The sequence below is a fragment of the Gallus gallus genome, chromosome 2, assembly GCF_016699485.2.
Source record: "Gallus gallus isolate bGalGal1 chromosome 2, bGalGal1.mat.broiler.GRCg7b, whole genome shotgun sequence".
NCBI classification, from domain to species: domain Eukaryota; kingdom Metazoa; phylum Chordata; class Aves; order Galliformes; family Phasianidae; genus Gallus; species Gallus gallus.
Genome location: NC_052533.1, coordinates 71,850,322 through 71,878,214, shown reverse-complemented (window position 1 = coordinate 71,878,214; position 27,893 = coordinate 71,850,322). Strand labels below are relative to the sequence as shown.

General features: G+C 36.5%; 1 protein-coding gene across 5 annotated transcripts in view; it reads right to left on the bottom strand.

Annotated features, from left to right (window-relative positions):
- The window catches only part of CDH10 (cadherin 10), a 95,964-nt gene that overhangs the window by 47,984 nt on the left and 20,087 nt on the right, over positions 1–27,893 (bottom strand). For all 5 annotated transcript variants that reach the window (XM_015282167.4, XM_046919529.1, XM_046919532.1 and 2 more), the window contains 1 exon segment: positions 6,206–6,582. In XM_015282167.4, the coding sequence (XP_015137653.2) occupies positions 6,206–6,436 (231 nt within the window). In that variant the 5' untranslated portion in view covers positions 6,437–6,582.

The window sequence follows — 27,893 nt, the reverse complement described above, 5'->3', positions numbered from 1 at the left end:
AGCCATATAATTCTATGATCTAGCTGCCAGCTGATGCACAGAAAAAGCAATATACGGATACTGCTCTTTACTCATATATGCATTCGTTCCTGAGAAGCCTTGAGATACATTTGTGGATGGAGAAAGCATATGAAACTGCATATGAAACCAGTCAGAATGACGTAGAAATTCATGGAGCAAGCAAGTTTAGCTTGCTTATAAGCATGCTATGTGATTCTATAATACTGAGATCTCTTGAAAAGGAAACACAAACTTACTTTTTCAAGACATATGAGCTAAATGTGCTACTACAGAGGGTGTGGGTGCCAGACACCCCCCGGGGGATGTGGGGCTGTGGGGCTGTGGTGTGAGGTGAGGCTGAGGCTGCCCCATGCTGAGCACAGCTGACTTCAGCAGCTCCACTGTAGGGCATGGCTGGGCTCAGCAGCTGTGGGTAGGCACCTTGGGGAGAGTCTAGGGAAGAGAGCAAAACCAGTATGTTTTGCCTGTGAAGGTAACTTGTAAGTGATCTTCCAGTCTCATCTTGACCCACAAAATTTTTCATCTAATCTCTTCCCCCTGTCCCATTGAGGGCAGTGACACAGCAACTGAGTGGGCTCCAGGTAGATGACCAAGGTCAACCCATTACAGTTATCCTTTGTGCCAAAACTTACTTCCTATGAATTCAGAAGCGGTAAGAACCTTTGACATAGGACAGCATATAGGAAGTACAGTTCAGTGCATTGCCTCAGAAGACATACTGGTAATAGCAGGTAAAAGACATGATTGTCATGGGAATTTTTTAAACGCTTGCTAAGAGTCACTTTGGTGAGAAAAAACTAGAAAGTTCATTTAATTTTCGACTAATTAATAACTCTGTTCAGCAGAATTTAATATCTCAAGCTCCCTCTACTTTGTACTTCCTGGAAGAAATGGCAATTTTAATTTTATTTTCCTTAAGGTATCATCATTAGCAACAACAAAAACAACAACAACAAATCTTAAAGTAATGATGATAACCAGGCACATACTCCAGCTGTCCCCCAAAATACCATTTCAGGTTTTTAGGAATAATTAAGCTTCCTTGCTTTCACTTTCAATTAAAGATCATTAACAGTGTCAAATGTAATAATAGTTATGGTCCCATAGAGGCCAAGGGGAAATAAAAACCAACTTCTGACATTACACAAACTACATATAAAACCATAACCATCTAAATGAAAAACATCTTGTACCAAGAATAGTGTTTTCAAGATATTATCTATATGTATCTAAGACATAGATGCATATAAGAAACTTAGTGTCTTGTAGTTCTTTTTCATGCATTTTATCTTACTTTAGTACTTTTGGAACGCTGTAGGTACAGTGGCTGCTATGCAACACTGCCAATTATCTATCACCTTCAGCAAGTTTGCAGATGACCTCAAGCTGAGCAGTGCAGTCAATACACTGGAGGCAAGGGAAGCCATCCAGAGGGACCTGGACAGGCTGGAGAAGTGGGCTCATGAAAACCTAATGAGGTTCAACAAGGCCAACTGGAAGGTGCTGCACTTGGGCCAGGGCAATCCCAGGTATTTATACAAACTGGGAGAAGAACTCCTTGAGAGCAACCCAGTGGAGAAGGACCTGGGGGTCCTGGTAGATGGGAAGCTGGACATGAGCCAGCAGTGTGTGCTTGCAGCCCAGAAGGCCAACTATGTTCTTGTCTGCATTGAAAGAGGAGTGGCCAACAGGGAGAGGGAGGTGATTATTCCCCTCTACTCAGCACTGGTGAAGCCTCATCTGGAGTTCCGTGTCCAGGCCTGGGACCCCCAGCATGAAAAGGACATGGAGTTCTTGGAATGAGTTCAGGGGCAGGCCACTAAGATGATCAGAGGGCTGGAGCACCTCTCCTATGAGGAAAGGTTGAGAGAACTGGACTTGTTTAGCTTGGAGAAGAGAAGGCTCCTGGTTGACCTCATCATGGCCTTCTAATATTTGAAAGGAGCATATAAACAGGAGGGAGAATGACTCTTTATGAGTGTGGATAGTGATAGGACAAGGGGGAATGGTCTTAAACTGAGGCAGGGGAGGTTTAGGTTGGATATTAGGGGGAAGTTTTTCACACAGAGGGTGGTGTTGCACTTGAACAGGTTGCCCAAGGAAGTTGTGGATGCTCATCTCTGGAGGTATCCAAGGCCAGGTTGGATGTGGCTCTGGGCAGCCTGGTCTAGTGGTTGGCGACCCTGCACATAACAGGGGGGTTGAAACTAGATGATCACTGTGGTTCTTTTCAACCCAGGCCATTCTGTGATTCTATGATACTATGATCTGTGTGTATATGATATGAGCCTAGAACTGGCAACTGCCACAGGCTTCATTGCCAATGAAGATTTGATGCAGATAGAAACCATGGTGCTTCCCTTCTTTTAACCATATCAGATGGTAAAAAAAGTTGTAGACAACAGTTTAGACAACAATTTATCCCTAGCAGCACCCACACAGGCACTGTCATTCTTTGAGTGCTTTTCTTCTCTTTTCTTAGTACATGCATTAATAAAAATACAGAATACCCTGCCTTTCAGTTCTGTCAGATGAGATAGTCTCTGATAAGCTAGTGCTTCAATGAACAATGATTAGTTAGCCTACCTTTACATTTTTGTAAGACTTCATGTTTTCATTTTGCTATTCCTGTATATTTCTTCCCCCCCCCCCCTCCTTTCTTTCCTTCAGACCCAAGTTCTATCTCCTCTAATATCTCACTTGTCAGTCTCTGTAGAAACCCAAACGTACCCCCCACAAAGCAAGCTTTCATATTCCTGTCATAACTTGGTACCTTAAATAATCTTCACAGCCTATGTGTAAAGTCTTGCTGAGAGGCAAAAAAACTTTCTCAGTGTTCATGTCCCTCAAGGGTCAGTTCCACCACAATGCACTATCTTCCATGAGATAAGGTTTTGTAGGTACAAATTGCTTTTTGCATCCAGTAAACTCACAGCCCAAGTCCCACATCAAGCCTTACAAAGGATGTACTGTCTTATATCACTCTGGCAGTAGAATTCCTAATTTATGTGATCACAATTCATTTATTCATTGTGCAGAATATCTTTCCTCCTTTCTATTCTTCTTTATTAATTTCTGTCACAAGAGTCTGCTCTAGCTGAAAATTTATCCTTTTAAGAACTTTGGTGCCATAGAGTTGATTCCCTGCACATGAAAGGGAAGGCATTTTCAGCTCAGTCAGATCTTCACACCAAATATTATTCCTACGTATGGGCATTTCCAATTCAAAATCCTACTTTTCAGTCTCTGTGCCAACAAAAGTCTTTAAAAAAATATCATCCAGGAATCACAAATACAATTGTTTTTTGAAAGATTTGGAAGGTCTTTATCTTTCTACTACAACAGCAACACTTCATTGGGATCTTATTTTTTAACCTGTCTTGATGATGAACCCTTTCAGACACATTTCACTTCATACTGTTCAACATCTGATAAATTAAATTTTAAGACACTAAAAAACACTGCAGTGTATCTAAGAACTTAACTCTCTCAAAGCACTGAAATATTCATGCTGGTTGATCCTGTATACACAAAAACTACCATGATGAAAACTGCTGAAAAGACAGTATCTATCTCATCAAGCACAGGGGAAAATATCTGCAGAATTGAAACAGAAGGGAGGATCAAAATAAATAATAAAAAAGGAAAATATACTTCAATGTGGATGAATTTATTTGTGAATAATGGTGGATAAAGACATTGTTAGTACACAGTGGTATTTCATTAAGAGAATAACTGTCAGTATTTAAAGGAAAAATGTTAAATAATTTTCTCTAGTTAAAATCAAACTCAAAATATATGCTCCTTTTCAAAACGAATTTGAAAATGAGTAATTCCCTGTAACTACACCACTCTGAAAAAAATAATATATGGGCCTTGAAATTATATAGTAAAAAAAAAAAAAAGAAATAAAAACTGAATAAGCTTTCAATATATTAAGAAAAAATAATAGAGCATACGTACACCTTCTGCACAAAAAAAAATAATAATAGAAAAGTGGAGAAAAGTGGTATTAATCATAACTCCAAATCCAAATTCCAATAAAATGGCTTTTCTGATATGAGGTTTAAGGTTTATTTTGAACATCAGCATGTTGCTTCTCTAGAATTTTAAAAGCGCCCTTTCTCAGAATTACTGTCTTCTAGTATAGATCAGTAAATTGTAGAATAAATATATGGCCTCCTTTCCCACATTGCTCTTTTATGGCTTCTACCTTTACTAGAAATTTTCACTGTAACTACTATTTGAGGTTCAACATACATAAAATACACCTAATATTATTCGATGTTTTTGATTTTTACCCCTGGGATGCTATGTTCTACGTGAAGACCATCTGTATTGGGTTTACACATCTAGGCTATGGTAGCAAGGAGTGCTGCCAGGGTGACCTCTGTGAGAAGTGACTGCCACCACTTTGGATAAGAGCTACTTCCAGCAAACTCATAAAGGGAACCACCATGACCTTATCACTGGTGTTGACTCTGATACAAGAATTAAGAAAAGGTAAAAAATGCTGCTCAGCAGTTGTGCAAAACAAGAGTGAGAAACAGCCCTACAGGCACACAAGTCAGTGCAGGAGGGCAAGAGGATCTCTAGGTGCAGAACAGAAGCTCTCTGAAGCCCAGGGCAGGCTCATGGAGGAGCAAGCTTTCCCTCCACAGCCCATGGGCACTGTATGGAGCAGATCTCCATTCAACTCATTCAAAAATAGCTTTGCAGATAATGGATGCAATGGTCCTTGAGGACAGCAAGGTGACCATGAACCAGCAGTGTGCCCTTACAGCAGAGAAGGAAAACAACATCCTGGCTTGCATGAAGAATAGTGTTGCCAGTAGGTTGTCTGAGGTGATCCTTCCTCTCTATTCAGCACCAGTGAGACACAGCAGGAGTGTAAGGATTAGTTCTCTAGTAAATGAGAAATGGAGCTACTGAAGTGAGCCCAGTGAATGGCCACTAAGATGATTAACAGCCTGGAGCATCTTTTATGTGAGGAGTGGCTCAGAGAATTTAGACTGTTCAACCTGGAGAGGGGAAGGCTAAGTAGGGACCTTACTAATGTATAAAATTTACCTGATGAGAGGGAGTGAGGATGAAGAGCCAGACACTTTTCATTGGTGCCCAGTGATCAGAAAAGAGGCAATGAACACAAACTGAAATACAGGAAATTCTCTTTACATATAAGAAAAGCTTTTTTACCTTGTGAATGGTAACACACTTGAAGTGGTAGTCCAGAGGGACTGTGGAGTCTCTATCGTTGCAGATATTTAAAATCCAACCTGAACAAACCCTGAGCAAAACTTTGCTTTGAGTAGAAGAGTTCGACTAGATGATCTCCAAAGCTCTATTACAACCTTGGCTATTCTGTGATTCTGACATTTTCAACAAGGTAATATTTCTCTGCAGTATTTTACAAGTGAAATACCATGTTGATATGAAAATCCGGATTATAGATAAAGAAATTTCTGTTTTTATCATCAACCAATGTTGCTAACTGGTACCCATGACTTCTATCACTAACTTCCACTTTCAAGCAAACTGCCATTCTGAATTAATTCATTACTCTCTTGTACTTATTGGAATATTATTTGGCATTACATCGTACTTATTTTTTTTATAAATTACATGGCAAAACAAGCAAAACTTCATCAGACTTCTGCTGTACTTCACTTCTTTGCCACCTCATTCCTTTCACATATTTTTTAATGGACATTACTCAGTGCAATTTATCACAAGGAGCACTAAAGACAGAATATTTTTTCTTTAAATTGGTTGCATTCTTGAAACATAAGCACAGAAAACGAATGTGTTAGTTTGTACAAAACATGAAATATTCAGATAAATACTTGAAAAAGGATTTTATAATTAATTATAAAAGATTGATAAAGAAGAGAAACTGAGTGGGCTGCTGGTAGGAGTGATATGCTAAGGAATACCAATTAGTCAAAAATGTCTTGATTTGGTTCATTGAAATATTTCTGAATATAGCTATATTACTTCTAGTGAGTCTGACAGTACAATCAATATATATTACCTAGAAATCTGCTTCTTATGCATGAGTGTAAAACATAGAAAATAGAACTCTGTAGAAAGATAAGTGCCCTGGTTACAACTGAGTCAGCATTGATGATGAAACCAGGACAATGAGAAAAATAGACAATAACACAAATATTAGTGGGAAACTTACCTTGCCTACATACTGATAATCAGATCCTGTGTACTCCTCTAAAAGGAAAAACTGGTTCCACATCCAGCCTCGCTTCTGACGGTGAAGTGCTTTTCCATCACTCCCTGATGTACGTCCCACGAAACCTTTAGGTCTGAGATCAGGAGTCCTTCTGAACAGCATTTCTGTGCGGCAGGGATGCAGCAGCCACATCCAGAGCAGTAGAAGTAACAGAACTTGCTGTATTGTCATAATTATCCACTACTGATACTGTTTGAGCTGGTCAGCAATGGAGTCTACAGTTTTGTTTTTCCTGATTTGTTTCTATGTTTCTAGTTCTTGATGTAGCCAAGCCCCTTACAGCAACTCATCTCTGAACTGCACATAGTAACCAGATCCTGAAAGCAGAGAAGAGACAGTGTAAGTTGGAATATATTTACTCACAAGTTTCCAACATCCTCCGCTACCCTGCAGATCAAAAAAAGTTGTGACATGGAAAGCTACTTGGTTAGGAATCTGAACGCTATCTTGCAAGAGGGGAACACTGCAAATATGCTTCTTCCTGAGAAGGAACAAGTGTATACTCAGATGATAAATTTCCCCATTAAAACCTTACAATTTAGATACTTTTAAGAATGTTTATTATATGGACGGGAGTATCATTACTACTGGAACATACACATTAAATACTGCAGTCTTTACTTCAGATGTTTTCCACCTGATTTGATTTACAAGATTTCCGGTGTTTTATTAATCTTGCTATCAAGAGGACTGAAAAGTTAACAGAAAGTAGTTTCAGAAATGAGCAAATGGTAAAACTCCGGTTCTCCAGGGTGTTTTAAATGGCAAAAGAGAACATCATATGCATCAGAAATAATACAACATGACAAGAAGCAAACTTTTAAGTACAAGTTCTTGAGGTGATATTACAGTACGTAGAGAGGTGCAAACTTTCCTTTAAAATGTAGAAAACATTTCAAAAAATTAAGGCCTGTTGTGGAAGTATCCTGAATAATTTTAATTTTGCAAAATAGTGAAATAAATCTTATCCAGGGAAGTGTTATAGCAGAGGAAAGACAATCTCCTAAATCATCTTTGCTTTGTCTCCACTTTTTTTTCTTCATTTTTGAAGGTTTTCCTTCTTCTAACAGTGTCATGATATATCATTTTAGCAAGACTGGCATTTAAAGAGTAGTGCTTTTTGCTAGTGAGATCGTTTGATGATTACTTCCTTCAGGACCTCATAAAAATTATGGTTTGCCTTCTTACTAGGATATATTTTCTGCAAATTTTAATAAGCTTTTAATCAGGGTGGTTTTTTTTGTTTTGTTTTGTTCTGTTTTGTTTTTCTTACACACCCACAGAAAATCAAATTTATGGACAGGATGACTGGATTTACAGTATGCTGTATACTCCTCCAAATTTCGTAGAAAAGGTCAACTGGTAAAAACCCTGGGTTGTTTTTTAATCCTCTTTTCTGTTTTTGATAGATCAGTAACGTTGCACAGCCGTCCCATGTGTTCTCTCATTTAAATAGCACTACACCCTAGCCAGATATCACCTTAAATATTTTATTGTTCAAATTAGAACAATGTAAAAATTTCAGACATTCTTTGGTATTTGGTTTTGATATTAATGTGGTATGTAATACATTTCCACTAGGGCCGTGATGATTTTATTAAAGAGTTTACAGCAACCTGTCAGGGATTTGAAGTGCAAAGCTTATAAAAAGGTAATGGTTTCTTATAGGTAAAATAATGTGTGCTTTAGTGAACTAATGACTGAACAGATTCAGTTGAGGAACCATCTTTTATCTTCAGAGTTATGTTATATGTGGAGAACATTTTCACCTCTCCTCCAAGAAGACTCTGTAACCTGTCACAGCCACCATTTTCAAGGACTTCAGCCCCAAGGTTGTCCCCAGTAACTAATAAGCAATCATTTTTGTCTAAATAAAGAACAGATTATGTATCCTATCATTTACCTCTTCTTCTTTTCTCATAAGTCTTTGATAAAATTTACTTTATTTTTGACTTTGAACATTATTCAAAACAAGGAGTCTAAAGTATGCCACTGATAACATATGTCAAATCGTATCATAATCCCAGAATCATAAAATCCTAGAATTATTTGGGTTGGAAGGAACCTTTAAGTTCACCTAGTTCCAACCCTCCTGCTATAGCATAGGACACCTCCCCCTAGACCAGGTTGCTCACAGCCCTATCCGGGCTGGCCTTGAATGCTTCCAGGGAGAGGGCATTCACAACCTCACTGGGCAACTTGTTACAGTGTCTCACCACTCTAACAGTAAAGAATTTCTTTCTGCTATCTAGTCTAAATCTTCTATCTTCCAGTTTAAAGCCATTAACATGTACAAACTGAATTTGTGGTTGTCATGGTTTTGTAAATTTGCTATTGGTATTCCACATCATAACATCATGGACAAAAGAGAAGAACTACGTATCCCAGAGGACCTCACGGTCAGAGAAGGAAGATACATCACAGAAGATACATCATCTGGTTGTGTGGGGTCTTTTTCACTTTCACTTGCTGCCAGGGAGAGGAGTGGGTATGCTTCCAAGCCGTGCGCTTTCATCTAGTAGGGCTTTCGGTTTCAGAAACTCTCTCTCTCTCTCTCTTTCTCTCTCTCTCATTTCATTTGATTTATTATCCTCACATCCAGTTAGATTGTATTATATCGTGTCATCTTGCATTCCAACATTGTAGTTAGTAAAATAAGTTATCCTTCTTAGATCATTGCCTCTGCTCCTTTTTTTTTCGGGAAGCCAGGGGGGTCCGCGAGCCTACTGCCCCCCTGTCACAGGCACAGATCTATCTAGATAACTCCGTGACAGTGGTCCTTCACCTTGGAAATTATTTATCACAACTCATATTTACATTCTTTTGAAACAAAGGTATAATGAGTGAGAAACTATGATTCATTCTCAGAAACTTATAAAAGTTTCTTTGCAAAGACCATAGGAATTTCAAACTTGAAATTAGCTTTTCAGGATTTTATTAGTTTCTGTAAAAAATTGGAAAGGTATTGTTTTTGTTTTGTTTTGTTTTGTTTTGCTTTGCTTTTGAAAAGGAGATATAGTAGTTTCTTTTTTGAGTGTTGTTTTTTTCTTTTTTTCTTTTTTCTTTTTGTTCTTTTTCCTCTTCTTATTGTCATCCCTATATATAATCCACTATTCACACATTATTATTTGATGTAGAAGTGTTGTTAAATTTCTCTTGGGAAATAATGTTTCAGTATTAGAGGCTGTTATTGAATTTCCTTCTTTTTAAATTAGGTCAGCAGAATGAAAGCTCAGATGAAATTTGTTAAAGTTACAGAAGTAGCTAATGTACACAGACTTGGCGAGCATGGCTGCTTAATGGATGTATGTACCAGTAAGGTTTTTTTTTCCCCTCCTTTGAGACTCTTGTTGGAGTTCAGCATCCTGCCCTAAATGTTTAACAGTCACCTACACTAAAGCAATAACAGCTATCTTTAAAAATAACAAAACAAACAATAACCCTCACATTTTTCAAAGAGCAGTGAATAGGCAGAAAGTCATTAAATAAAAAACACTGGGGAAAAAAAAAAAAAAGTAACTTTTAAAGAGAACTAAATACAGGAAACCTTTTAATATGCAAGTACAGAAAACAAACAGAAGTCCCAGATCTGTAATTCATTACCTGTTTGATTTATGTGATATATTGCCAGAACTAGAGCAGTCAATACAGGAAGATAAATATATAATGTTTCAAAATTCCCTGCAAATTTCTTTTTTAAAACGTCTAAATTTTTGTGAAATTTGTAACCTAAAGAGTGTCTGAAAACACAGCAGTATGCTTTTCTGGCTTCAACTAATTTTTTACAATAGTGCAATAGTCTTAAAAAGCATTAAATTATTTTAGATCAAATTATTTAACCAGTTTATCTCCTCACATCTATCTTTCTTTTTCCAAAGGATGACTTCTCCATTTCTCCCACAATAGAAATTAAACAAAGAAAAGTAAAAAGACTCCAAAATTTAAATCTTTTAAAAAAATATACCAAATATATATCAAAACTTTGAATGTAACATGTCTCTAAATTGTATTAAATATATACTGAGAAAAACTGCTCTACCTTGTTTCTGTTTATACAGGTTTCTGTTTGGAGTTTATTTATTATTATTATTAAGAATATACAGTGTGAAAGAGTTGGATCAATCACTGGCAAAGCTATTAATTTTTTAACATTTAGCTTTCAGCTAATAATTTAAAAATGGTTAGGAAGCTTTTACTTTCCACAGAGTAATCACACTGCATTCAGGTATAATTTCCTCAAAATTTGAAAAACACTATGTTTTGTTTACTCAGTCATGAAAACCATTTAATTATACGAAAAACATATTTCATTTCACTTGAAACTCATGAGATTTAATAGATAAACAAAATAGGACATTAATACCTTAAATTGATGTATTAACAGAAACATTCTGAAACATTTCAGATAGCTGGTCTGAAGACATTTATGCACTGCCCTTTCTGTTCTCTGCATTTCAGTTTCTGTTCTGTTCAGTTTCATTTCTCTGTTTCAGTTGGGAGTCATGTAGTCAGCATCTCTAATCTTGTTTTTTAGCCATTCTTTTTTCTGTCTTTTTATAAAAGGAAAACCCTTTAAAAACTGAAAATGCATTGCAACAAATTAGGTTAAACTACACTGGAATTTCATGAGAACAATTTTTAATTTTATTACAGTGGAACAAGGTGTAACATACTCTGGTTTTATTTTCTTCTTGTGCTGCAGAGGTGACACCAATAGAGCTGTTCCTATATATGTTCACAGTGAGAAACATTTCATATTTTCCACTTTATTTCTTGTAATCTTTGTTCTCATTCCAGCCACCACTACAGAGCTACCAGCACAAGCTACAGACCTTTAAAAGTGAAGAAAAAGCCCCATTTTTTTTGGTTAGCCTTGAAAGAGCATACTTTTGTTGTAACAATTTTTGACATGCCTTTATTAAAATGGGAAAGAAAATTCTAATGCTGTAGAAGCAAGTACTTGAAAAACATACCTTTGCAAGAGACTTTTCAAAATACAACAAAGTGTTTATCTCTGGAGGTGTAACTTACAAGTATAATTGATCCCTTAAGGGAAGAAGACGACAATATTTCATAAAGGTGTTTTAAGAGTACTTGAAGCAAATAAATAAGTTATTTCAAATGATCAATTCTTAATGGATTCTAATCTCATCATTCCTTTTATTATAGATTTATGTTCTTTTCTTTGTCTATTATATCCCAATTAAGTAATCTAAAGCTGTTCACAGTATAATTGCCTGGTTCTGAACTAAGGAGATAATTGGTAAATTGTCAATAAGCTGCACATTTTGTAGCCTCCAGCAGAACACTTAAACAGTGCACTGACCACCTTGCAGTTATTAAATTATAACATGAATTTGCAAAGTAGTTAGCTGTACCTTTGACCTTTAGAACTTAATCATCTTTATGAAGTCCTGCAATACTTGATACACTTAGGATTTTGAATTTGAGTATTCATAGTCTGATGCTAAACTAAAAAAAAGAACTGACTTTTCTGGAATTATGTAATTTAATTAGCTATAGTAATCCTATTTTGCAATATCTTCAAAGTTATTTCACTGAAATGTAACATTCTTATGTTATTTTCATAGTTCACAGGGAGAATGACAGAAAAAAAAAGGAGAGGAAACAAATGAAAAGGAAATACTGAGCACTATAACTTTTCCTACAAAAGTTAATCAATATTATAGTCATGAATGATTTCATAGACTTAAACCTTATGTCTTATTTTTAATCATGTGTACATATAATTGTGTCACTCCAAAAATAATGCCTCTACTTATTTCCATGAAAACTACAACAGACACAAAAACCACAATAACATAACATTATTTGACAGAGTACATTCTCAGATACAAAGCATTAGTTTTCAATGTAGTCATCACCATTAGCTACGCATTTTTACCAGTGCTGAACAAGAGACTGCATGCTGCACTCGTACAAATTTGCACCAGCAGAGGTGACCCACTGTTGTTGTTGCCACTGTTGAAATGCACCACACTCACCTCACTGTGCCCTCCATAATGCTTTTCAATAATCCACTATTTGGTCTTCATAAATGCTCAGCAAGTGTTGATGAATGTCAAGGGGTGCCACTTTTTCCACATGGAGGAATTAAATGACACACCTTTGCTTCATATGCACTTCCACATCAGACACCATTCTGTCAGATTGCCCTTTTGCTGCCATCTGTCACATGGCAACAAAATGTACTGGAATACTGGTGGGAAAGTTCAACTTCTAATGTCATATCACCAGCATCTGTCTCTGATGTTATGGGCAAACATAATAAAATAGGAGGCATTATTTTCAGCCCTTGTACATGTACTGATTTTGAAGCAGAAAGGTAAAGATTCTGCCTTCCACTGTTAGGTCAGTAAATGGTGGCAACATGCTGACAATTCTCTGCAATTCTTCCCTGTTCCTGAGGAAGACAAAAACCCAGTCTTAGAACACAGTGGGATGTTGCAAGAAGAAGCAGAATAACGGAGAAAAGGCAGATTGTGCAAAATATTCTTGCATAACAATTCTGACTGTTTATTAGTGAGGCTTTTGTGTGATACTCTGATATCTAACAGTAAGTCATCTCTCTCTATATATGATATTATCATTTTGTTTCCACAACAAGACCTCAAGAGTAGCATACTATTATGATGAATCAAAATTTAATATTGACTCTTTTGCTTTTGTTCTTATTTGATGGGGAAGTTTTTATATGCAGCAATGACAAAAATGGTAACTGACTTGTGTGTAATCAGAAGTTAAATCAATCACTTCTGCCAGGTGCCCACAGCATCTCATTTCTTGTTGCATCCTGTTCTCACTTCTAGATGCTTCTATCATACCTGATTATACAGACTGAGGGAACTTACACAGCTCTTGATAGCTATCTGGTGCTTTTCTGCATAAGTCAGATGAAAATTAGAGAGCTTACTTATAATTTTCATGACAATTATCAGAAAAAAAATATATATTCCCCCCTAAATCTAATGAGTTTCTATGAACAGTGCTGGATATTATTTTTAAAATATAACAATAATAATAATAATAATAAAGTGGAAAGGTCATACTAGATTGTATAACATAGGAGAAAACTGAATATACACAGGTCTGGAGAATATAATTGAGGCATAGAGGTATAGTATGTCTGAACAATCTCAATACTGTGGATTGTTCTATCACTCATCTTCTAAATAATGAAAGAAAACTCACATAGAGGAAACAAAAATATATGAACAGAATTACTATTTTAAAGTATTAAATTATCCTTTCTCTCCACTTAGAGAATGACTCATTTAAAATGACCATTTTTAACATCATGGTACCAATATGAAAATGATTAGAAATGAGGCTGGCAAAAAAGTGTTTATGAAAAAAAGAAAAAAGAAAAAAGTTGAGGAGAGAATAACTGCATCTATTTGCCTAACACTTAAGATTAAAAAATAAAAAATAAAAATAAAAAATAAAGGAGAAAGTGGTGAGACTGTAGTTTTCAGAATCAGAAACAGTGTAACAGTGTTGAAAATAAGAGATTACTCTAATTGTCCATCACAGCTAGTATAAGCAATTTATTTCAATTACAGTGATTTAGGTTAAACATTGAGAAACCCAAGAGTAATCAGCAGCTGAAATGAGGTGGGACTGAAGCTTGAAAAGAGCAAGCTAAGTGGGCTGCTTTCAGGAATGGGTTACATACAGCTAGTGTGAGCAGAGCGTTTGCCTAAGTCCTTTTTTAGCTCTGTCCTGTAGAAATCCATCCCATAATTTTCCATATCATTATTTCTGATTATGTGTTCCTTCAGTCACCAGTGGCCACCCTATTCTCCTAAATATGAATGTATATTATTCAGATCAGCTCAGTCATATTCTTTCCCATTTATTCAATTTCATCTCAAAACCAATTGCAGAGTTCCTGTTTTCTGTTGAAATCAACTTTGATTATTCTGTTTTCCAGCCAGTGTAACACACAGTTCCACATAAATTGACACAGTACTTGTCACATAAGTCCCTTCTATTTAAGTAAGGTCTGAGCTGGTCTTCCATGACTCTATCCATAGTGTTTTGGAGTCACATTTATGCTACTAACTGTCTGCTATATTCTCCTAGCTTGGAAGTGAATTTTTAGCTCTTTCTTACTCTTTCCTGTCTTCATCCTGTGTTTTTCCTAAATGCTTATCCTCATTATGTTTAACAATGGCCATGCTATCTTTTAAAATATCTACATCCCATGCTTTGCAGATTCCTTTTATAAAGGCAGACCTCTACTTCATCTACCAAATAAACAACAACAAAAATAATCAAACAAAAAGCAGTTATGGGTTTTAGTATTTGATTGTACTTTCCTTTCTTTCTTCCCTTGTTTACTTAATAAAAAATCACTGTTCTGATATTTAGCATGTATGATAGGGAAAAAAGAAGAGACTGCTGGTATAGTAGAGGAGAATATAGCACTGTAATATGGATACAAGAGCAAGTACTGAAGAGTATAATAAATAGAATTTGTAAATATCACAATTTCTTACTCAACTTGGTCCACCTTTCATAGGCTATGATTTTTTTATTTTATTTTTTAATAAAAAGATCAGAAAATTCTGTTTGGATGTGGTAAAGAGCCAAAAATGAGAGACTACCGAATATCTAGACCTGGGGACTTAATATTCTTTCTCTCTATCCTGAAGGGTTTTCCTGAATTGAATGAATTGTAATGAATAAATGCTAAATGGTTACAAAAAATACAGGCTTTTCCTTCAGGGCAGGTGGAGTTTTAAATTTCTTAGTCTTTGCTGGCCAGTGCTTTCACCTGCTGGCAAACTATCAGCTTTATTAGAGAAATACAATAAGCACAGAAGCGTGCCAAATATCTAAAAACTCACCATAATCTCATCAGGAGTTTATATCTTCAGCTCAGGCTGAAACCTTACAGCTTCAGAGAGCACAGGCGGTTCACTAAAGCATAAAGAATTGGGGCACTGAGAGATCGTGCCTGCTTAGAAAACTGTATAATTTAATAAAGTGTTCATTGATGTCTACACAGTGGCTCCTCAAACTTGTGTTACTGCCTGTGCCTGAAGCATGGATAGTCCCATTCCTCCTAATTAGATGATAGCGGGAGGATTACATTCTCTCTTAGCAGACAGGAAGAAATGGAAACAACCATTTTTCATGGAAACTCACATCTGAAATTTAAGAAAGAATAACAATAAGGAAACTAGTTCAGTCATATCTATGTATCTCTCAAATTTATTAGAATAAAAGCATTAATATTGAAAAATGTAGCTTAATATTCACAAATCTTGGAAATGATGCATGACATTACAAAATATTTATTGAATGGCAAGAAGATATAATTGCAGTGCATTTGAAAATTTGAAAACTTAAGCTACTTTTAACTTGTGTTCAATTAATTTTTTTAATACATTAAGAAGTTCTACTGTGTTCTTTTTTTCTGTTTAAACAGCAAATTAAAAGTTACATTGTGAGTTGACAGATTTTGGGGCCTGGAGTGAAGTTGTGAAGAAGAAAGTTGGTATTGGTATTGTCTTCTATAATACTAATTTCCTCTGGTTTGATAAAATTATCATAATTTAATCATCATCAGTGAGTCAGAATTATGGACTATGTTTTATAATTAGTTTGGAAATTGTATTGTGCTATTCTATGGTGAGAAACCAATGTTAAGAATATACCTCATATGTGTATATTTTATAATAATCTGTGCCTAACATTATACCATCTACTGTATTGACATAATGTGAATAACATCAAGAAGATGAAGCACTGTACATCAGGTGTTCCATGGAGGCAATGTAATAATTTTATATTGTCTATGCAATGTGAAGTTATTGGCTGTACAATCTACATGTGATGATGCCAGTTAATCAGAAGATCACATTCTATTTTTTGCTCCAAATAGTCCTTTCTTTAGATCAAAATACAACAGGTTGAACCATCATCTTTTCAAAATTGGCTTGGCACCAGCATTAACTGAAGATCTCTAATTCACGTAATAAAAATGACCCATTTTTTTTCCATCTCTTAAGAATGTGTTCTGACTAATTTTGGAAGTAGATACCTCCTCCTAAGTGGCACAACACTCTCACAACAGGGCACCAGAATTGGGCATGACAAATTGCTGAATGGCGTAGTTCAATTAGGGAACTTCAGTGATGAGGAAAATTTCTCATAAGAATGCCTCTAACTATTTTGTAACTCCACCAGCCCTGCACTTACATGGACACTCAGACAGCTCTTCCCAGTCAGTCAGTAAATACCCCTTATGCATCCCCTAACACTGCTACATGTGAATATATAGGTAGATACTAATCAGGTATATAAAATTATGCATATTCTGACACAGGGCACCACATTTGTGTCATGACTGTCTTGAATTCAAGTCTTTTGCAATATCTGAATATGTGTTACACAATCTCTTTTACCATCTCAGTCTCCAAGGCAAGAAATGTTTGTTAGGTTAACAGCACATTCAGTTGGATCAGCAGCACTGCAGAAAAAGAGATATAGTTGTGGCTTTCAGAAACATTCTTGGAGGAAATCTGATGAACTTTTATGCATAGTACAGTTTGTGTTTTTTTTTTTTTTTAATGTCTTTCATGGTTGATGGTTATATAGAGAGATGTTGATCTGCTGGTTATTTATACTGTGTTTGATGGTTATGTTTTAGGATGTTGACCATAGCACCTGAGAAAATGATAATGTATTCCAGAGATAATGTAATGAGAGTTACTGAATTTGTGGCAAAAGCCAGAATGGAAACCACTTTTCCAGTCCTGATGTCATCATACATGTAGAATACTGCTTTACAAAACTAATACTTAAAAGTATTTCTTCATGAAAGAAAAAAAAATAATAAAAACATACTGAAGAACACTTGGGATATCTAGCTCAGTAATATGAAAAGGAACTATTCCCAGCAAAAACACTCCTGTAGAAAATCAGATCACTGACTTCTACATGTGCTTTTCACCACAATGTAATATATTTCACACACTGTGCTGTACACTTTTTGCTAATTACGAAGATGGAAATTGCAACCACTATGCACTAGAATAAACTTTCAGATGCAGAAGGGCTACCTCCAATTGCCGCAGGAGACACTTTTTTTTTTTTTTCCCAAAACAGTCATTCCATCTTTGACCATTTACCTCCAGTTTTCAAGGGAAATCAACAAAATACCTTTCAAAGACATAACTGGAACTAAACTTCAAAATTTAACTGGAAGCAAAAAACAACAGACTCAAATAAATTTCTGATTTTAATAGAAATTTTTAGTCTTTCTCTTCTTCTTTCCTCCTAATCTTTGTATATCCACAGGTTATAAACTACCTAACTCTCTCTTTCCTCAACTTGTGTTTAGTTTTTGAGTCTATTGTTTCTATTTGAGATCTAAAAAATTGAATCCTTGAAAGAATGTAATCTTTTTCCAAATGCATCCAGAAAAGCTCATAAAGTATATTGTCTTCATCCAAAAACCTATACCTCATCTGTAAATCCTTGGATTATTACAGTTACAGCAATACTAACAGTCCTTATTGCATTCATTATTGCACCGCCCAAGATGCAGAGGAGGAATATGCTTTTTTTCTCTATTACTCTACAGTAGATGATGTAACATTGTTATTCTAATCTTCTGTTGTAGTCTGTATGACAAAGAAACTCAGGTGAAGACATACTAAGTGATCACCCAAGACTGCAGAGGAAGTATGTGATGGACAACAAGGCAAATTGGTTTTTTGAAGTTTCAAAGTACAGTACTCTAGTGAACCTCATAAGGTTCAATAAATTCAAGTGCAAGAACTTGCATCTGGGTTGTGCCACCCCCACTGTCAATACAAGCTTGGAGATCTAAGGATAGAGCACAGCCCTGACAAAAAAGACTTGCAAGTACTAGCAGATGGCAAGCTGGACATAAGCCAGCAGTACGCCCTCACAGTCCAGAAACCCAACCATACCCTGGGCTGCATCAAAAGAAAGGTGGCCAGCAGGTAGAGGGAGGCGATCCTGCCCCTCTGCTTTGTGCTGGTGAGACCTCACCTGGAGAACTGCATCCAGATGTGGAGTCCTCAGTACAGATGAGATATGGATGTGTTGGTGAGTGTCCAGAGAAGGGACACAAAAATGATCTGAGGGATGGAAGTGTTTCCCTGTGAGGACAGGCTAAGAGTGCTGGGGCTCTTCAGCCTGGAGAAGAGAGGCTTTGGGGAGACCTGTTAGCAGCATTTCAGCATCTAAAACGAGGCTATAAAAAAAGAAGGGGACAGACTCTTTAAAGGGATTTGTTGTAATAAGACAAGAAGGAACAGTTTCAAACTAAAAGAGAGAAGAATTCTATTGTATGTAAAGAAAAAGATTTTTACAATAAGGGTAGTGAGGCACCGGCACATGTTGCCCAGAGAGGTGATGGATGTCCCATACTTGGAGACATTCGAGGTCAGGCTGGACCTGATGTAGCTGTAGATGTCCTTGTTCATTGCAAGAGAGCTGGACTAGATGACTTCTAAGGGTCCTTTCTAAATCAAACAATCCTACAACTCTATGATTCTACTGAATAGTCTTCCATTTATCCTCCTCGGCCAGGCTTCTATTTTTTATCCTACACTTACCTACCCTGTTTTAAATCTGTTTGATGAGATCTTCAAGTTTATGAATTGTAATGAATATAGCCAAGTGAAATAATTCTGCTGCTCAGTGAGGGGTTGTGTCTGCAGACAAAACTATTAAGTACTCCTCTATAGGATAAATCTATGTACCAAAGAGCTATAAATACACTTGAATTACTATATTATTATTATTAAGTTGCATAACTTAATAGAGCACTGATGTAACTGAGTGTGGTTTGATGAGCAAATAGATAATGGAATAACAAGCGTATAGTTAATTATCTATAGCAAGTCTAATAATCATAGAATCATAGAATCATAGAATTGCTAAGGTTGGAAAAGACCCACAGGATCATCCCCTCTAACCATTTGCACTTCACCAATGTTTCTCACTAAACCATGTCCCTCAACACAACATCCAAACGCTCTTTGAACACCTCCAGGCTCGGTGACTCCACCACCTCTCTGGGCAGCCCATTCCAGGGCCTGACCACTCTTTCAGAGAAGTAGTATTTCCTGACGTCCAGCCTGAACCTTCCCTGGTGCAGCTTGAAGCCATTCCCTCTAGTCCTATCACTAGTCACCTAAGAGAAGAGTCTGACCCCCAGCTCACTACAACCTCCCTTCAGGTAGTTATAGAGTGCAATAAGGTCTCCCCTGAGCCTCCTCTTCTCTAGACTGAACAATCCCAGCTCCTTCAGCCGCTCTTCATAAGGCTTGTGCTCCACACCCCTCACCAGCTTTGTTGCCCTCCTCTGGACACGCTCCAGGGCCTCGATGTCTTTCTTACAGTGAGGGGCCCAAAACTGGACACAGTACTCAAGGTGTGGCCTCACCAGTTGCAGAGTACGGGGGGACAATTACTTCCCTGTTCCTGCTGGCCACACTATTTCTGATACAAGCCAGGATGCCATTGGCCTTCTTGGCTACCTGGGCACACTGCTGGCTCATGTTCAGTCTAGCGTCAGTCAACACCCCCAGGTCCATTTCCTCTACACAGTCTTCCAGCCTCTCTGCCCCAAGCCTGTAGCGTTGCCTGGGGTTGTTGTGGCCAAAGCGCAGGACCCGGCATTTGGTCTTGTTGAATCCCATCCCACTGACTTCAGCCCAGCTATCCAACCTATCCAAATCCCTCTGTAAGGCCTCGCTACCCTCAGGCAGATCAACACTTCCAACCAGCTTGGTGTCATCTGCAAACTTACTGAGGGTGCACTCAATACTCTCATCCAGGTCATCAATAAAGATATTAAACAGGACAGGCCCCAGCACTGACCCGTGGGGAACACCACTCGTGACCGGTCGCCTGCTGGATTTAACTCCATTCACCACCACTCTCTGGGCCCGGCCCACCAGCCAGTTCCTTACCCAGCCAAGAGTGTATCTGTTCAAGCCACGAACTGCCAGCTTCTGCAGGAGAATACTGTGGGAGACAGTGTCAAAGTCTTTGCTGAAATCTAGGTAGACTACATCAACAGCCTTTCCCTTATCCACCAGATGGGTCACTAGATCATAGAAGGAGATCAGGTTGGTCAAGCAGGACCTACCCTTCGTGAACCCATGCTGGCTAGGCCTGATCCCCCGGTTGTCCCGCACATGCTGCGTGATCTCCCTCAAGACAATCTGCTCCATAATCTTCCCCGGCACCGAGGTCAAGCTAACAGGCCTGTAGTTCCATGGATCCTCCCTGCAACCCTTCTTGTAGATTGGAGTCACATTGGCAAGCCTCCAGTCTTCTGGGACCTCACCCGTCAACAAGGAGCAATGATAGATGATGGAAAGCGGCTCAGCTATCTCCTCCACCAGTTCCCTCAGCACTCTCGGGTGAATCTCATCTGGTCCCATAATGTTTTAGAAATGGTCCCATAATGGTCCCATAATGTTTTAGAAAAGGTATCTATGCTATTATGAGAGAGGATACACACACCAGAAAGTGTCCATATGTGTATAAAATAACACTTGCTACTGGCTGTCATTAAAATTTGTCAGATTGCAGATAAAAAGATGAAGGTGGTGATCTATTGAAGCACGAATAATAAGGACTGATAATTAATAGGGTAATTAAAATAATGTTTAAGAAACTGATAAATTGACATACAAGACAGACCTTACTCTCTCTAAGGAAGCTACTCAAACTGAAATTGTTTAAACAGTTTTTGGTTACCAGTACATAGAAAGGATTTACTATCTCAGTTTCAGTCTGCCAAATAAAGAAACCTATGCATCAAATGAAATATTGAGCAAAGTTCTGTGGTTAAGCATGAGCAGCACATATCTTCAAAAGATGTGAGATCTGAGAGAATTTCAGGAAGCCAATTGTGATAAGTGCAAGAGCAGTTGTCAATGGAGAATGAACAGCTAAACAATGCCTTTACTGGCAAACAAGACAAAGTGGAGACTGAGATAAAGAAGGACTGTAGAGAATCAGCACCCTTAACTTCCTTTTCTCCTCCCCAACTCCCAGTCCTCACTTAGCAAGTAAGGAAGCAACAACATCATGCAGTACAGCATGAAGATATTACAGAATAGAGTAAGAAAGCAATCAAGAGAGTAGCTCTGAATTATGGTAAACTTTAAAAGGAATGCTCATCTCATATTTGTATGTGTGCATACTTACGCTTTACCTTGGGAAGTAAAGATCTTCCAGTGCAAGTGAAAACCAGTATTTCAGAGATTGGACTAAACAAAGCCTGGCATTTTATTTGTTCTTAAGAGAGCTAGGAAAGGAAAGTTACTGATTTCCCACACTTTGGCAATGACCTGAGATGTTTTCTGGTGGTCTGCACAGGCTGCCTTGAAAAAGGAAAAATGACAGACCTTAATAAAAGTCTACCAGATCCGAGGCTTTGATTTCAAATGTCAAATGCGTTGGCTTGAGCAAGAGTGTGTTTAAAAAAAAGAAAAGAAAAAAAAAAGTTTTACTTATGTTATTTTCCCCAGTTTATCACATATAAAAGAAAGGAGCCTTTGTTTAAAAAGCTCTTTCTTTTCCCCCAGCATATTTTCTCTCCAAAGTGTGACTTCATTAACTCCAAAACCATTCACAAATTTTATACAGATGGCAGCTAATCAGGCAGAGATGTTAACTGAGGCCATTCATCTCCAGGAGACTATGCTGATCACCAGGTCTTAGAATCTTCACAATGAAATAATTCAATGGTGTGTAGGCTTTTTAAATAACTAATGAAACACAGAGAAAAAAAATATAATCATAAGGGAGTGACAGTCACCTAGTAGCCATTCTATTCAAGAGGGCCTCAGAGGAAGAAAAATCAAAGCCAGGAAGAATATTATATTATAGTTGTTAATCTGTGTTCTGGCAACATTTCACTGCTCCTTCTTTCTGCTTGTAACACCAACTAGTTTGTCTAGAACAACGTAAAAATACCACAAAAGACAAAAAACAAAACCCCCCCAAAAAACAGAATAATATGACGTTTTCATCACTATTTTCCAAGGCACTAACGCATTTTGGAAACATAATTTGAGGCTTGCAATATCTGATTTCCCATTTATCCATCACAGATAATTCCAGTGGCCATGAATTTCAGGCTATGTTTGCTTTAATTAGGAATTTGAAAAGTGAAGCACTCTAAACAGTTGGACACTTGAATAAATTGGTGACGATCCTTCTGACAAAAAAGACTTTCCTTTTTTTTTTTTTCTTTTTTTTTCTTTTTTTTTTTTTTTTTCCTGATTTCACCTCTTTCTAGTGGTCACTGGAGACCTGAAGCAATGATAGCTTTGAAGCAACACACTATTAAACTCTTCGACAGTAGCTAACAGAATATACTTTTTATTTTACACTGTTTTTTAAGTTGTATTTTTTGTTGTTTTTTTACTAAATGATAGAGTACCATTTGCACACTAAATTAAACTTTCTTTTGTGCCATTCTATAGTCAAAAGAATGAAGACACAATATCATTTGCAGATAATTTAATAAATTTTTTCATCCAATTTCTTTATCACTGACAACTCAAACAATAAAATGAATTTTCTACTCTTACTGTGAGCATTTGATACATTATAAAATGGTGTCTGGAGGGTGAGAGTTAGGGAAGGATTACTTTGGCTGCAGAAGTTATCCTTTTGTTCTTACTGTTTTTTGTTTTTTTGCTTGTTTGTTTTTGTTGTTGTTGTTGTTTTGTTGTTTTGTCCAACCAGACTTCAAATCTGGAACACTTGAAGTAAGCAGTGTGAATTAGCAATTGGCATGCCATATACAGCAACTGCAGTACCTATCAGCAAATTATTTGAAAGTAGCATAAACTAGAGGGATTTTTATGCTCTTCACTCAAAAACTGATAGAAGAAACTAATATAATACTAAAATTTATCAAAATATCAAATTGCAGATTTAATCCTCCAGCTCCTCCAGCCTTTCCTTTTTTTTTTTTTTTTTTTTTAATGTTATTCTTACTTCCTAATGATTACAGTGATCCATAGTTCCAAAATAATTACAGACAATTGTTTTTTGTCTGTGACTATTTTCTTCCTTTCCTTCTACCCTAGAAATTTTCTATGGGTGGCATGTGATGGAATTTCTGCTTGGCATATATATTTGATTAATAATTCTATTCAGTATTCTGTTTCAAGTAAAACTACTTCTACTGTTACTCTGCTGAACCTCCTCTGATCAACTTGATCAGCTGTACTTCATTTGGGGTTTTATTTTTTCCTGTATCTCTGTAGTCCCTTTTACATGGCTGCTGGACATGATTGGACAGCAATTAACACAGTACAAACTATCCCATCAGTAATGACTGATGGCTTTTGTATCACATCCACAGTATCTATTCTCTGACAACTCTCTCTACTTCAAAATAGAAATGTAAAGCTGTAAAGGCCACTACTATGTAATGTCTATCCCTTTCCCACCTTATCCAAAAGGGCATTGCTATTTTGCTTGAATCAAGCTCTAGCTACACCCACATTAACCAGAAAACAAAAGGTGAACACTGGATATTGCTGTAAATTCAGCTAATAAGCTAAAAACTCAAACAGACTGAAAGACAACTTAAGGATGCTGCACTATAATTGCCGTGGTTAAGCAAAAATGGATTCATATGGCATAGGTTTATCTAAATTCTTCTTTTGTTACACAATGAATAATTTTAATATATATATATATTTAACAATTAAAGATATAAAGGGTTTTTTTGTTGTTTGTTTGTTTCTCTGTCAGAATCTGATGTATGATCACCTTTCGTTGAGTAAAATGTGTTGGTTTAAATCAATATACCTTATCTGCTATGAATTCTGTGGTTTTACGTGAGAGGAAAATGTTTCATTATTTATGCAATAGTTTTAAAATTGTTTAGTTATCTCTCTGCTTTGTTTTATTTATTTGTTTTTAGATATTTTGAATCTTAGATGAATAAATGACTATTACATTTGGGAATTGAATGTTTATATTTGAATTATAAATTAGGAGTCAAGCCTTACACTTCTGTGCAAAAAAAAAAAAAAAAAAAGCTGTGTGGGCTTAGGGTTTGTTGGTTGGTTGTCTTTATATTCAGTTTGGCTGAAAAATAACTGTATAAGAGAACTATGAGGCATAAAATTATTGGAATTCTTTATGCCTGTAAATTACGATTTTGTCTATGGCTTTTGTATCTGCTTACGATCAGGTACTGCCTCATCAGAATTTGTACAGCTATTACTTTAAATTCAGGATACTTTTAAACAATGGTTTCTTTTTTAATTGGAAACAAATAATCAATTATCAATGAAGTATTGATCTTTGGAGCTTACTAACCACAAAATAGTTCCTTCTACAGAAACTTTTAAAGTGTGTTTACAGGTCTTAATTCTACTTTCTGATGTATTATATACCACATTTCAGTGAAATTTTTGTATACGTGATCGTGTCTCAAGCAACATGTACGTATTTCACTCTACAGAATATTCTTTTGTAAACTTAACAAAAGACTGCAACAGCAGCTGAAATCTCTCATGTGAAGATCCCAAATAGGTAACGGCAAGGAGAGTACAGAAAAATAATTATCTTATTTCAAAAGCCAACAGTGTACTCAAACAAAGTGGTTTCTCAGTGATAAGCAGACTTCCATCCTGTCCTTTTTGCATTAGAGTATAAATAACTAGGTAAATACTGCCTAGTTCCCTGAGAAAACTGCCTTAGACAAAGCTGTATTCTTAGGATATCAAGAATTCACCTACTTAAAGGCAGAGTCCTTGAAATTTCTCAAAGAAAGAATCAGTTCATTGCTTGATGTTAGCAAACAATCTAATGGAAATTTACATCTAGTTATGTGTCAAATATGTATATTTTACACAAATGGACATATGTGATACATATATTTCAGTGCAACAATATATAATGTGTTACAAAATTCCACATCGAAGATATTTAATGTAAAATTTCTTTGCTCAATATTTGGACTAGCAAACATGAACCAGATCAGCCCATTTTTACCTACAGATTCCTTCAAAACACAGAATGGGAATAATTGTAAAAATTCACAGGACTGTTTGTCATAGACAGTCCTTAGGATTTCTAGGTTGCAGGGTTACCAGGAAATCTGACTCTCACTTCTTCTAGTGCCGTCATCTATAAGCTGTCTGGGAATAAATTATCTAGAAAGATACACATACAAAAGTGCACATTTGGATACAATGTACTCAGATAAATTTTGCAAAAATAAAAATTCTGGGAAGTATCAATATAAGACATGTTGACTTTCTGTGACCAAAACCACAACTGAGGAAGAACATCTATTTCCTTCCAAGGCATACTGGAACTTAATTAGTAGCTAAATTTTTGTCCCATCTGTCTTGATATGTTTACATGACTGAGTCCAGCTTCTCACTTCTGGAAGGCTGAATCTCTGTCACGCTGCTTTGGGAAGTATTTTTCACACCTACTGAGAACAATGCATGGCATCAACATGGGGAAGAAAATGCTAAACTTTTAAAGCTTCCTATTCGCAGGTTGCTTTATGTTAAAGCAAGCAATTTTAAGAAACTTACAACTTTAGACAAAAGTACAAGGAGTGCTAGTTGATATCCATTCACAAAGGTCTAAAAAAACAATGGTTCCAAACTAGACAAAAAATGATTCCTAACAAGCCTTAAAAGTCACATAAATTAAATGCAGTACTGGCAAAAATGACAAATGACATTAACTTTTTTAATGACTCCTTCAATTCACTTTAGCACCAGTTTCCATCCAATGCCATTCACAGTGTGTTATTTATTGTATTCTACAATTTGAACATGGATTTTCAATGGCATATTGACTGTTCTCTCTTCTTCTCCTAACATTTTCATTCTATTCCTGGTCTTCCCAAAACTTCTTTGAGAAAGGCAGACTAGCATAAGGATCTAGAGCCAATAAAAGTATTCTGCTACTACAGGCATGTCAAAGATCTGTTCTCTGCTTCAGCAACAAAAAGCCAGTGATTTTAGTGACTGAAGTGTACTTGTTGAAGATATTCATTGATGTCACTCAGAGCACAACATGATATATATTTCAAGTATACATTAGCATATTTAAAGAAATGATGAAAATTTCTCTCAAAGTGATAGGAAGCATAGAACTGCAATGTTATTTTATATATACGTATAAATCAGCAAAGCTGTGGATAAAATGTCAAGCAATGAATTCCTCCCTCTTCTTCATACACTATTATAAAGTAAAACAGATATATCATCTCTAATAATTATTATATGAGTGGAGATTGAAGAAATGAAATGTAATTTTTTTCCTGTGCCTATGAATTAATCTTAGCATTTGCTGTAGGTTCCCCACATTTCTCAGTATAACTCTTTAAGAATGCCATAATTGGGAAGAGAAAAAACACATCAGTTCTAGAAGACATGGACAGATGTTTAAAAGATGTCTGTATGCTGTAAATAATGAAAGACACTTTGATACTGTTGAAAGTTTTGCACTGGCAACTTGTGAGGTAAGACATCAAACAGCACCTGACAGATCATGAGCGACAAGTCACATAGATAGCAGACGGACTGCAACAGCAGAACTGCCTCTGTCATTTCCACCCTCAGTCCTCCTGGCAGACCCTGCATGTGTGGCCCTCCTCATGATCTAGAACTGGGCAGCAGCCTCTTGAAAGCCATTGTTACTCAGATTTTTTCCCAGCTCCTGTTCCACAGTCTGCTGCATAGTTAATATGGAAACGTTCTTCCCTCCAAAACCTCTCTTTGGGTCTATAATTCTCAGTCCTCATCGAAGTGAAGGAGTGTATCATCCACAGCACCGATATCTGTAATGACTTCTTTGTCTCCTTTTGTTAGCAAATTGCTTTTATTCATTACATTTTAGAGAACCCTCTGATTAGAAATGAAACATCAGAAACATAATGTTCTAGAAATACATTAATGACTGATGATATCACCCAGACTGTTTTGGCTTCCACACCTTAGGAACATTTTTCATTGAGCTGTTATGTGAAGTTGAGTTCTTTTTTATGAGATCTGAGGGAAAACAAGGAAGGAAAATTGAGTTACTAACTTAGTAAAGGGGATTTTAAAATAAGATGAAATAAGGGTATGCTAACAGAAACGTGTAATTTAGGTATAAATAGTCGGTTTCTGGAAACCAGTCCAGGTTATCCTCCAAAGCAAAAGGAATAGGTGAATGTTAGCCAAGAAGGATGAAGAAAATGCTGCATTAGCTATCTATCATCCTTGACATCTATACAGTAATACAAAAGACACAGTGAACAAACCCAGAAAATTGTGAAGTTGTTTTTTTTTTTAAAAAAAAAAAGTTGAAAATCATATGATAAGCCCAATAGAGAACTGGTGAACTATCCTGTAGGCCTGGAAGATTATGGTAATATTATAAGCAGGAAAGGAGAGAAGGAACAAAAGAAGAGATGGCTCTTGAAAGAGACAATACACTACTAATAAAAGCTTTTCTTGGCAAAAAGTAGGACATGATAATCAGTTAAGAACAGACTTTGGCTAGGCCACTGTCTTTTCATTCAAAACATAAGGAAGCAAGTATTTCATAAATATATATGATATTG